The sequence below is a fragment of the Pituophis catenifer genome, unplaced genomic scaffold (assembly GCF_029215685.1).
Source record: "Pituophis catenifer annectens isolate HBS135680 unplaced genomic scaffold, rPitCat1.0.hap2 SCAF_16, whole genome shotgun sequence".
Lineage (NCBI taxonomy): Eukaryota > Metazoa > Chordata > Lepidosauria > Squamata > Colubridae > Pituophis > Pituophis catenifer.
In genome coordinates, this window is record NW_027256896.1 from 21,130,318 (window position 1) to 21,143,525 (window position 13,208).

Consider the following 13,208-nt stretch of genomic DNA (forward strand, 5'->3'; position numbering starts at 1 on the left):
TCTGCCCTGGAAGTTTGCGGTCCATGCATCTTGTCAAGGGATGCTAGGAACTGTAGTTTTTTCCCCCTTACAAATGTGGGGTGGTAGGAATTTATGACGACTTGTCTCAACACCAGCCCCAGCGGATCAGATTTCTCCCTGTAGATCATTCCAGCACGTAAATTCAGAAAAGGCTTCTACCTCTTTGAAAGCATCAGGTGGCAGGACTATAAGGCAGTTTTGAACAAGGGCTGATTTAGGATGGCGCTTTGATTGAAGCTGGATTGCAGTTTTACTTCTAGGAATACATTGTTTTATAAAGCAAAATAATTAGAAATCTCCAGAGGTTTGTTTGGGCTCCAGGTGAGTGATGGGGATCGGTCTGCAAAGAATTTCAACCAGCAATGAGCCCCAAAGTTTCAGCTTTCGAACGGCTGTCCCAGGTGTGCAACGGGTCTCTTTTAAGGTCGCAGTGTGAAAATGGAAAGTTTTGCCTGGTTCAGGTTGAGGGCGAGTCAAAGCATCGATTGAGAAGAAAAGGTTTAGATGGGACGGCTGATCCCTCCCGCCAGCCGAGTGAGCCAGGCAGGTCACTTGCGCAGGGGGAAAACGTAGTTCCGAGGAAAAAGGCCCATCTTCACCCCCAGCTTTCCGCTCCACCAGTGGGGGTCAGAGCAGTCCAGAATCTTGAGGATGTCCCCTCTGCTGAAGCTCAGCTGCGAGGGGTTCTCGGCCAAGAAGTCGAACTGGGCTTGGACGAAGGTTGGCTTCTTGGGCTGTGGGGAAAAGAGGTGAAAAGAAATGTGGGGTCTTGTTAGCAATTCCCTCCTCCCCCCTTTTGTCCCAGCTCTATGGGGTGGGAGATGAGATGGTGGTTCTTTCTCAGAATGAGAGGTTGGGGATCATTCAGTGAGACAGAAGATTTGGGACGTCTTTGTCCACCTCATCTAAATTTGATTGTTAGAAACTCCCAAGGTGGACAGTGGGAGCCCAGGAGATCAAGAGACGCTTCAGAAGAGGCCATCTTCTAAATGAAGGGGTGCAGTTCCAAGTAGCTCTTGATGTATCAACCACTTGTTTAGTGACAGGATAGGAAAAAAGCAAGGGGAAGCTGGGTGGTTCCTTACCTCCTCGGTTTCTCCATGGTCTCTGAGGAAGACCTGCCTCTTCTTAGCGATGGTGGTGGTTCGGTAAAAGTCCACCAGTTCATTGATGGAGTTGAACTTCTCCTCCCAGAGATGGTACTTGCCCTTTTTCTCCCGGAGGACTTTGAAGTGCAGCACTTGGTCTCCGTAACTAGAAGAGAAGCAGAGGATGAAGTTTAGGGGTGGGGAGAAGAGGAGAACAGGGTGCTTGGAGGACAGCTGGGCATTTTGGTGATGGGTTGGGCTTCTTCTATGGAGCAGAGGTTGACTTGATGGCCTCAATGACCCTCCAGGTTGATGATTCTAGGAATTTAATCTCATGGACCCATCATGGAGGAAGAAGTAGGATGACCTTACTTATCAGGCGTCTACCGGACAGACTGGATAACAACAAAGTGTCCCATGCCCATGAGACTGGACAACGATTTGTCTGAAATGATAAAGGGTCTCCTGCTTGACAAGAGAGTTGGACTAGAAGATCTGCCAGAATAACTCTGTTATTCTGTCTTGCTAAGCTACTTAGATGCCTGCATCTATTTTGTACCTATTTTTATTATTTTATTTAAAGTCTGTTTGCCACAGGATGGAGGCACCTTGGCACAAATGAGCGCTTTGGCCTCTCAGTGGGAACCTGGATCAAAGCTCTCCCACCTGAGGTTCCTTCTCCTGAGGACTTGAGGCTTCCTTTAAACCAAGAAAAGAGAGGAATAAGAGCAATTTGCCTGCAGGCTGACTTCTGAAGCTCCTGCTGATCCGCACGGCCTTGACTCACAAAAAGCACACCCTCTGCGGGCAAGAACTTGCTTGCCGACCTTCCCCAGTTCTCAGTAGGAGATGTGAGGTGGACAAGCAGGTGGTGTTGATAACACTCGGTGTTGTGTGTCTGATATAACTGCAAAATGCCTCAGTTCCAGCTAAGTAACTGCTGCGTTTGGTTTGCTTGGGGCAAAATAACAGTTGACTGTCACAGACCAAAAAACCTCTGGAGATGGTGGAGAACTGGTGCCTTTGGTGATGGTCTCCTATGTTGCGAGGGTTAAACCCAGTATTTTCCAAAGATGGCAACTTTAAGAGGGGTGGACTTTAACTCCCAGGGTTCCACACCAAGCCATACTGGCTGGGGAATCCTGGGAGCTGAAGTCCACCTCTCTTAAAGTTGCCACCTTTGAAAAATACCGAGTTGAATTGTCAGAGGCCAGAAACTTTGGGCAATTTTACCATTCTGCTTCTGAATGTTCAGGGAAGTCCCAAATCGCCTTCCAACCTCCAAAAGAAACTTTTATTTGGCTATTTAGCTGCCCAGCTGGGCTGTCCCCTGCTTGCAAGTTGCTTTTTCTTGAAAGTCCCATCCTTCGCAATTCCAGCACTTGGGTTAAGCCATAATTATACCCTGTTCTCATCGCTCTGCCTTATAAGCTTTCGGCTGCTGAAACAGGAGAGACACAAAGCTGATATAAACACACAGAGGCGGCGGGAAACAGCTTGGCTTTCACAGCTCCTGTGTCAAGTGACAACTTGCATCCACAAAATCACAGATTAAACCTCCCAGGGAGTCTGAACGATGTTTTGATTTGGGCAATGTGCCAGGAAGCGTATTTCTTGGCTCTGGGTGCCCATGCCTGAAGTGCCCACCTTCCTGGGAGGAGAAGGAAAGAACAACCTGGAGACGGGGCAACAGGTGTTGTGTCATTGTGGATGCGATGGTTGGAGGGATGTGCCCTGCTAGGGAGGGCAGGAAGCAATTCAGAAAGCTCTGGGGGCTGGTTTGAAGAAGACTCCACCGTAGGAGAAGAAAAATGTAGTGTCGAATTGTAAGCTGCCCAGATGGGATGGGCAGCTATAGAAATTGGATGGATGGATGGATTTGTTCAAGATGGGCTTGGGCCAACCTCCCTTCATTTGGACATTTGGGAAGGGGACACAGCTCCTTTTCAGGCAGAAAATGCCATATTCCACCCTGATCATGCTGGCTAAAGAGATCCTAAATTACAACAGTTGGGTAAAACACCTTCTCAGGTTTTGGAGACCCACCATGTGGAGGAAGAATCACATGGGACTGCAGAAGAGGCCACTTTGCCTGTCATCCTATGTCCATCTCCTCAGCCCACTGCTCTCCTGACATTCTGGGAATGTAGCCCCCTTAATTCTCAGCCCTGCTGACCACAGGAAAGCCAGCATGTTGGGCAGGAGAAGGAATCTTACACAGAAAAATCCCTTTCTGGATCATGCGAAAGTGGCAGAAGATACCATGTAAAGGTGCTTCCTGCCCTTGGTAGTCCTTCAAAAGCCACCTGCCTATTTTCTGCTGCAGAGATGTCCTTTCTACGCCTTCCTAGCCCTGCTGATCAAAACTGCACCCCTTGATCCTAAACTAGGAAAAATGATAAAATTAGATAGCAACCACAGCTTAATTTTGGTGGAGAACTCAAAGCAAGTTTAAGCCCTGTGGTTTTCCAAGTTGGGAGGATGTGATGCCTGTTGACATCTCTTAGAAAGCGGCACCAGGATGGAGCCACGCAAGAATGCAAAGGTTGGCCTGACTTTGCAGGTTCTGGAGCACCTTTGGTAAAACCGGTCTGTTCCTCTGGTCTAAGCAGGGGAGGAGACCTCTGGCTTGGAAGAGGACCTACTTTGTCCCTTTTTCCTAGAAGGGCAGGTCCAGCACTTCTTCTGGAACAGGGCAGGGACAATAAGGCTTGTAGGTGATGAGATCTCAGCACATCGATGTGTTTTGGATCCTGGGTTTTTACAGCCCTTTGGCCTTGCAAATCCACCCAGGGTGACTCTACCATTTCAGCCATATAATTGAGGGCACGAAGGAAGCATCTTTTCATTGCTCTCTCTGGAAACACAACTCCCTTGTTAATCTAGGACAAATCATCCCGGCCTCTTCCACAAGCTCAGCTCGGTTTTCTTGCCCTCCCTCTGAACAGGACACACAAGGGCAGGCAAGACACCTGGGCCTCTCACCTGTGGCATTTTGGAAACACACCTAGGAACTATTCAATCACTTGGAAAGAGGGATAAGAAGGGGGACCCCTTCCAGTTCGGAGCCTTGGTTCCCAAACACCAGGAGAGGCTTGCTGGATGCCTCCCATGAAATGACTTTGCACATCTGGCTCAGCTGGAAATCTTGGTGAGCAAACCACTGTGCCCGTTCGTCAATAAGCGAAGCCAGATTTGCTTAATGACTACATCATTCCCTTAACAACCCCAGTGATCTGCATAATGGCAAAAAACATCGTAAAATTGGACATGATTCTTTTAACCACTTGCCTTGCTTAGCAACAGAAATTCTGGTTCCCAGCTATGGTCATAAGTCAAGAACTATTTGAATTTAGGTCAGGGGCCTCCAAACTTGGCAACTTTTAAGACTTGTGGACTTCATCTCCCAGCCAGGAAAGCAAAGCTGGCTGGGGAATTCTGGGAGTTGAAGTCCACAAGTCTTAAAGTTGCCAAGTTTGGCAGCCCCTGATTTAAATCTTGAAAGTCCCATCCTTCTCAATTCCAGCACTTGGGTTAAGCCATAATTATACCCTGTTCTCATCGCTCTGCCTTATAAGCTTTCGGCTGCTGAAACAGGAGCGACACAAAGCTGATATAAACACACAGAGGCACCACCCCATTAGCAGCATGGAAGACTCAAAGCAAAGTGTGAATTCTTGGAGTTGTGGCCTCAGTGCCTCTAAAGAATGCTGGCTGGCGGGGGGAGGGGTTGGAGAGGGGCCTGATTGAGGTCCTTCAAGAATGTGCAACTGTGTACAAGGTCGAGCAATTCCCTTAGCCTGATGTGCCTGGTCTGTTCACCCTCCAGGGGAGGAGGGAGAGCAGAATGGAGGCCTCTGCTGCGTCAGGAAGGGCTGCCCATCCCGAGTTAGAAATGGGGTAAATCCTGCAGGCGGCCAAGTTGCAAAATGGGCTCCAGACGCCTCTGAGAATTGTGCTCCGGGAGAGCAAAAGCACACCCAGGTAAATAAAGGAGAGGTCAGTCCTGTCATGTTTAACGGATAGCTTTGGGGCTTGTTGCTACAAGTTTCTAGTCCCTTGGAAGTAAAGGAGGTGCTGTGAAGTCTCTTCTCAGTCACGTTTGAACATGGCAAGGAGAAAGGAAGAAAATGCCCGGATTTGATTTTGAATACAAAATGAGTTGAGATGAGGGGAAAGTGCCAGTCACATTTCCCCCCCAGGGTTTCTCTCCTTAATGGGTTGCCCTTGGCACAGAAAACTTGCTGGGTGGTTGGCATGCCAGGCTCTGCACATCAGTCTGAACATGAATCTGAATTGTGTCCTCTCGCCACCCTTCCTCCCTTCCTCCCGGGCATCTCCTTCAGCAAAGCAACGTTGTTTGGAAAGTGGCATTGTTGCCTGCCTGGTTTGTGCCAAGATGGTCATGGCAGGTGTGGGAGGGAGCGAGAAGGGGCCGAAAACCTTTCCAGATGTGCATGGATGAGGACCATGGCCTTCCCCAACTTGTCACCTCCAGATGGGTTGCAGAACAAAGCGATGGGAGCCCCAAAGAGAGGGAAGAAAGGGGCTGGATGACCTCAAGCGGCTCAGAGCAGCGTTTCTAACTTTGGTGACTTTAAGACAGGTGGACTTCAACTCCCAGAAGTCCCCAGCCATTTAAGACGGGTGGACTACCAGTAGAAGCAAAAGTACCTGCTGTTGAATAGCCAATTAAGATTACTGCAGAAGTGGAAATACGCGTTGCACTAGTAGGAATCCTCAGTTATTTATTTTAATTGCTCGCTCATTTCCCAAAGCTGGGAAATTGGCTCCTTCCAAGCGCCCTGGGCATTTTTTTTCCTGGAAAAGCCGCTTTGGCTGTTTCCCGGTGTGCCGAGAGCACCCTCTGGTGCTCTGAGCTGCAGCCGACGGCAAGAGTTGGGCAAAGCAGGAGTGTCCTCAGGGTTCTGCTGACAGGCGTTTTGTTCCTTCCAACACGGGTGTGTACTCACAGCAGAGGGACCCACACTCGCCTCCCCCCAGCAACAAGGCACTTACTTCACAGAGATGGAGAAATCCCCTGGGCTGCTTTCGCTCTGCCGGATGAGAAACGCGCCCCGGAACCGTTGTTTGAGGAGGGCCTTTTCTGCACCTTGCCGGGAGATTTTGCCACAATACCACCTGGAAGGTCAGAGGCAGGAGATGGAATTAGGGGCGAGAAGCAGCGAGTCAAGGTTCCCAACTTATAAAATGTGACAGCCACTGAGGTTGCAAAGAAAGTTTCAGTTCCACTTGTCGCTCCAGAGCGCATGGGGGCTCATGAATGCAGCCAACTCTGGCCTGTCACTCTTGGTTTATTTTTAACTCTGCAAGAACGAGAGTGGACTGCTTTGCTCGAGCTCTTTCGATGAGAACTGGAACTAAACTCTCTTTATTATGGGATCTACCACGTTTGAAACACCCTTTGTGCCTAACCCTGCAAACGTCGCTCATGGTCGGGATTCTCAGGACCACTCCCTAGGGACAACTGCTTGACAGCTGAGGCCAGGCGGGGAAAAAGGCACCGTGTCCCAAAGGGGGAATTAATAAGGATGAAGAAAATCCCTGGTGTGGCAAGAGATACTGGTCAGAGATTAGGCAGTCTCTTAATCAAAGCTCCCTGAGCAGAACAGTACCCAACCCCAGTCTGGGGCAAGTCTAGCATCATCATCTATTCACATGGTAGCAGTCTTCCAATATTGGAGGGGCTGCCACGAAGAAGAGGGAGGGGGTCAACCTATTCCCCAAAGCCCCTGAAGGCAGGACAAGAAGAAACGGATGGAAACTAATCAAGGAGAGATTCAACCTAGAACTGAGGAGAAATTTCCTGCCGGCGAGAACAGGGAATCAGTGGAAGGAGTTGCCTCCAGACCTTGTGGGGGCTCCAACACTGGAGGTTTTTAAGAAGAGACCAGAGAGCCATTTGTCCGGAATGGTATAAGGCAGGGGTGTTCAACCATGGAAACTTTAAGACTTGTGGACTTCAATTCCCAGAATCCCCCAGCCAGCCAGGGTCTCCTGCTTGAGAAGGGGGGTTGGACTAGAAGAGCTCCAAGGTCCCTTCCATCTCTCTTGTTCTGTTATTCCTTCTCTCAGGAGTCTGTTTTGCAAGGCAACGCATGGCTGAAGCTCAGCTCCGTTTCCCCTCCCACCCCTCCCATTTGAATATTGAAATAGGGGGTTGGGTGGGGAGAGAAAACGAAGACATGTCAACCACAGCCCTGTAATAATTCTATCCAATCTATGGGTTGGTCTTGCAATTGTCCATCGATCTTGCAAAGGGTTGGGTGCTTTGGGTTTCGTGTGGGGCCAACTGTGACCCAGAAGCTGCATTAAAGGCTTCTGGCATCATTGATCTGGCTGGAATTGATCTTGATGGGATCAAACCAACAAAATCGTGGGTGCTCCATCCCTGGAGGCTTTTAAAAAGAGACTGGACAGACACTTGTCTGAGATTGTATAGGCTCTCCTGCTTAAGCTGAGTTTCTTCTTCTTGTCCGAGCGGGAAAGAAAAGGCTACTCACGGATAAGGTTTCATTTTGATGTAGTTTTTGGGGACGAATCCCTCCAGGCCCAAAAGCTCTGCTTTGTACCAGTTCTGGTCCTCTTCCATGTTCAGAATCTGTGGACTCAAAAGGACGAATAAGCAAACATCGGGCTGCAGCTGTGTGTGTGTGGTGGTGGTGATGGGGGAAAGTGGCAGAAGGCTGCCGAGGGGGTGGGTTGTAGTTGAGGAGGGGAGAAGATCTTGTCATGGAGGAAGCCCAGGGGAATATTTAAAGTTCAAGGATAGATTATTTTCCTGAAGCTCAGGGGCCCAAGGATCCAATCAAAATGGCTCTGAGACACTTTTTAGAAACACAGAATATTCTGTACAAAAGCATGATTAATAATGCTTTTCTCAGTTTGGGAATTTAAGCAAGGTGGATCAGAATTATATCCGCTCTCTTTCTTCCTGTCTGTCTGTCTGTCTCTCTCTCTCTCTATCCCCCTCTGTTTCTCTCTATATTTATCCATCTATCATCTATCACCTACCCATCTCTCTCTCTCTCTCCTCCATTTCTCACTATATCTATCTGTCTGTCTCTATCCATCCATCCATCCATCCATCCATCCATCCATCCATCCATCATCTCCCTCTCTGAACCTGCTTCAGATGGCCGATTTTGTTCAGCTGTCCAAATGGATCTGATTTTTGTGTATTTATTGCAGAACAAATGCAGCTGGGGTTTGATCTGCCAACAGTCCTGACTGCCCCCCCACCCCCACCCCCGAGTTACCTTCAGCGTGTCTCCCTTCTTAAAGGCTAATTCATCCTTCTCGGACGCCTGGAAGTTATACAAAGCAAGGGCCTCCATGTTGGGGCTGGTCCAGAGCGAGACCTCAAAGGTGCCCCTTCTCCAGCCCAGCTGGCCCAACTTGGTTGTCCAATGAAGGCCCCTCGAAAAAGCCAGCCAGAGGTTTCTTTTGAGAAGTTCCAGGCTGAGTTTCCTTCCGTCCCCCGTGTATAGCAGCACCCCAAAGTTTTGCTTCCAGCCACAGGTCAGGAGGTAGTTTGGGGCCAGAAAAAGAAAAGGGGAAAAAAAATCTGTGCGTAAAAATGAGACAGGAAATATATTTGAATATATTTGCTGGAGGGGCGTGCAAGTGTGTGGGGAACAAAGAAGCTGCACCTGCAGAAAGCAACCTCACAGTGGGGAATTCCTCCTCTCCTCCCAGGGGGCTTCAACGCAAGGTTTCCTGCCCCCTGCACTGCTCGCACTCAAGGCAGGCGCGTCTGCTCAAACCCATCACCAGCTTCTAAAAGACGAAAACAACTTATTTTTTTTCCTGGCCAAAGCCACGAACCCAAGCGAGCCTCTTTCCCCTTCAGCTGGCTCCTGTTGCTTTTCTAGATGATAAAACACACACACACACACACACACACACACAATCATTTGCTGAGTTTGTGTAGTGGATGCAAAAGGCGAGGCCGGAAGGTTTCGGTTCCGATTTTTTTAGGGTCCTGCCCCAAAGCTGGATTTTCTCACTGTCTTGCCATCTTTCCCAATGGATTTGCAGGGAGATTATTCCACCCTCTGGTCAGGAGGCTGGGGGTCAGTGGCCCTGCGCCCCAACCGTACCAGTTGCCCAAACATCTGCACAAATCCTTCTAAAATGGCTCATTTGGCCACAAGGTGGCGAGAGGGCCTTGGACAATCTTCTGCCTACCAAGATGCTTGACGCGGGCGTGGTCAACTCAATGTCATGCACATTGAGGGGCGCCTCACTGGACTCTACTCACCCCTCCCCTCCCAATCACTCCTTGCCTCCCCCCCCCCCCGGCCTCTTTAGGGCCCCAACAGGAAGCAGTTGCTGGAACTAAGCAGCCACCACGAGAAAGAGTCAGCAAAACAGCTGGCTCAGTTCAAATTGGAGGCTCAGCAGAAACACCTCACTGAGGACTAGGAGCATAGGCTTTCCAAGCAGAGGGAAGACCTGCAGGAGTGCAAGGCCAGGTACAGGCGCCTGGAGGCTCAGCGGACTGAGATGGTCAACCAGTTCGAGGCCATGATGCAGTCCCACTGGAACGAGACCCTCCGACTCCTTGCCACCAGCGGCACTTCCCTCCAGTCTTTGCCCAAAGCCCCACACCAGGAAGCTGAAGCAGACCCCAAGTCGGAATTTCTGTCCCCCTCCAACCCACACAAGAAGACCCCGAAGGAGGAGAGACTCTGCAGCAACACAAACGTTCATTGCACGTATCTGGCCCAGGAGTCGTAGTTTAAGGACCCCTGATTTAGTGCAATATAAAAAATGCAAATAATTTTTCTGTGGACCACCAAAATTTTCTCATGGACCACCAGTTGGTGACCGCTGTTCTAGTCCAACTCCCTGCTCAAGCAGGAGACCCTGTTCCATTTCAGACAGATCACTGTCCAGGCTCTTCTTTAAAACCTCCAGTGATGGAGCACCTACAACTTCTGGAGGCAAGTCGTTCCACTGGTTCCTTGTCCTTGTTAATTGAGAGGAAGTTTCTCCTTCATTCCACATTGCCTCTCTCCTTGTTTAGTTTCCATCTGTTGTTCCTTGTCTTGCCTTCTGGTGCAAATTGCCCCAGCCCAACGCATTCTGCATTCTGGGGAGCACAGGAAATGCTAAAAGTCCCCATCTGCCGCTCCCTTGACAGAACAGGAGTGGGTCCAGGGCTGGGGGGTGGAGATGGAGATGGAGGGGGGGGGGAAGGAGAAAGAGAGAGACAGGGACGGGGGGGGGGGGAGAGTTCATTTTTCCTGGCTGACCTCATTTCAAAGGCTGCAGGATGTGCATGAAGCAAACAGCCCTGACCTCTCCCTGGGGCATCCGCAGCATGAGTGACACCTCCAGCTTTGCTCTGCCATCAGCCTTTTAACTGGGTTTGGGTCGGGTTATTGAGCACGAAGGGAGTTGCCTAGGCAGTCAGATGTGCGGGGGGAGGCACACGCAGCCCCTGGGGTCTCCTTGTGCACAACTGGGGAGGGGAGCTGCATCTGTGTTGCTCTGGCCTTTTGTTCCAAGGCGCCATCTTTTCCCTTCTGGCTGGGAAGCATGGTGTGCAGGGTTCTTGGAGGCAAAAGGTGGGGACGGGCAAAGGAGCTTTGCCAGGCCAAATGGGGCGGGCATCCCTTAGCATCCCATAGATGCCCTTGGCCTCTCGTTTGGCAGATGCCAGGACCATGGAGGGATGCAGCTCAGAATAATTTTCCTTAATCCCTCTTAAGCCTTTTGGCTTCCTCTGAGCAGGTTGGTGAGTTTCCTGGTTCTTCCCCTGCCTGGAAAAATAAGATTCCCAGGTTGGCTGTGCTCACCTCACCCTTAAGCTGGTGGCTGAATTAACCCCTGGTCTGGGCTCCCGATAGGCTCGCTTTTTAAAAGTTGCTGGTTATTTATATGAGAATATCTGCAAACTGCCCCAGCCCACGGCATTCTGGGCAGCGCAGGATAGGCACAGCACCGTCAAAGTACCCAGCTGACTGACTCCGAGTGCTGGCCGATGCCCACCGAGCTTAGCATGCTGTGCAAAGGCACCCGCTGTTCTTTCTCCTCCCTCCCCATCAGTCTGGTGAAGCAGATTGTGTGAACGCAGCTGTCGGGTGGGTGGCAGGATCTGCAGCCTGGCATTCCAGTTTCAAAGGAAAAACAGGAACGAATCAGGGAACGGAGAGCCCTTTCCAAGCTTCTCCTCGAGAGGCGGAGAAAAATATCCACAGGCTTTTATTGGATCTAAGCTCAGTGCAAGATCTAGTTTGCCCTGCATGACAGCCCTGCGAGGCAGGCTGAGCTGAAAGAGAGTAAATGGCTCAAAGTCTCTACGGGGTTGCATGCAGGGGTGCTATTCAGCAGGTTCTGACAGGTTCTGAGGAACCGGTAGCGGAAATTTTGAGTAGTTTGGAGAACCGGCAGATACCACCTCTGACTAGTCCAGAGTGGGGTGGGAATGGAGATTTTGCAGTATCCTTCCCCTGCCACGCCCACCAAGCCACACCACCTCCACCAAGCCACGCCCATAGAACTGGTAGTAAAAAAAATTGAATTCCACCACTGGTTGCATGACTAAGAGTTAATCAGAATCTGTATCAGTCCAACATCTTAACCAAAGCACCCACAGGCTCTCTATTTTTTCCAAACAATTTATTACTTCTATTTAGATATTTATTATTGATTTTTTTTGGCTGGTGAGTGACAGCTCTGGCAACAGCCCCACCCTGGGACAGGCGGGACCGAGATTCCAGTTCTGAAGACTGCTTTTCTTCGGTTCCCACCGGTGTCTTGCAGAGTTGCCAAATGCTTCCTGGCTGCCCTCAGACCTATCAAGTGCTGTCATGCTATTTTTTAAAAAAAATATTTTTTACTGCTTCCTTTGCTTTTCCTGATCTGGTGGAAAAAGCCTGTTTGGCCGAGCATTGGAGGAATGTGATTCCAACATTGTGAAGGGATGTAGAAATAGGGGAGAGGAAGTGGTAGAGGGGGACAAGGCAGCCACAGCCCCCCCCCCGAGATTCCTTGGGAAGTTCTGGGGTGCTGCACATGGCCATGTCCTGCAGGTGAGAGCATCGGAACGTGATGCTTCATCTGGGGAGTGTGTCTCAGCATCCGGTCCCCTCAGAACCGGCTCTTCCTGCATGAACACTGGCAGACTTCCAGGAGCCCCATGTGGGATCCAACATCCCCACTTGAAAATATGCGGAGCCCAGGAAGCAGAGGCAGAGGGGTGATTAGCTGGTGTCCCAGCCCTTCATTAAAATGCTCCAGGCTTCCTTGGTGTGTAGGGAGGGGGGGGGAATCCTCAGGAAGGGGGAGCTGGGGGTGGAGAGGGAGGGGTTGCCTATTCCTCTGTTCCAAAGCTCCTGTGGATAATTGGGGGATTGGGGGAGGGCATAGAGTAGAGGGGAGCCCCTTTTTGGAAGGAAGGCAACCGTGCAGACCAATGATGCTTCCTGTTTTTCAGACTCAATCCAGCAGGGAAGGTCTGTCTCCAGAAGGGCTTCCTTCAAGGATCAGCGACCTTCCTGAAACCTCAGCAGCTTTAAAACTTGTGGACTTCAACTCCCAGGATTCCCTGGCTGGCCTGGGGATTCTGGGAATTCGAATCCACCCATGGTGGCTGGGGAATTCTGGGAGTTGAAGTCCACAGGTCTTAAAATAGCCACAGCAGAGAAATGTTGCTCTGAGCACAAGGGGAACCAGCGAAGGTAGTGATTCAGCGGATCACCCTTGAAAAGGGAACCCCTGGTTCTGAATCGATCCACAGAGAACTAAAGAGGATGAAGATGATCCAACTGGATTAGCTTTCCTTGACATTTTCGGAAGACGGGAGGAAGGTCCGGCTGTATCTGAGCCAGCACAGGGGCTCTTGAGGCCCCCAACGCCTGGCATTGGCCCAAGGAGATCACAGTCACAGTTGGTGCCAGGACTGAAAGCACCCAGCAGTGTGTAAAATATAAAAAACAAGCCAAGCTCACTGGGATTTGTCTTCTCTTCAAAGGGAGATGTGGTCTTTGCTTCCTGAGCTTCCGAAAGTAATCATCTACTGCAGAAGAGAGGCCTTCCCTCTTCCTCCTCCTCCTCCTCCTCCTCCTC

At 50.3% G+C, this 13,208-nt stretch overlaps 1 protein-coding gene across 1 annotated transcript; it reads right to left on the reverse strand.

The window, feature by feature from the left end:
• Positions 1-569: 569 nt before the first annotated feature.
• On the reverse strand, positions 570-8,467 carry GRAP (GRB2 related adaptor protein). Its single transcript, XM_070955085.1, has 5 exons — positions 8,390-8,467; positions 7,634-7,731; positions 6,129-6,251; positions 1,107-1,275; positions 570-755 (listed from the first exon to the last, which is right to left on the reverse strand). Exons 1-5 carry the CDS (start codon positions 8,465-8,467, stop codon positions 570-572), a joined length of 654 nt encoding a protein of 217 aa, XP_070811186.1.
• Between the last annotated feature and the right edge of the window lie 4,741 nt (positions 8,468-13,208).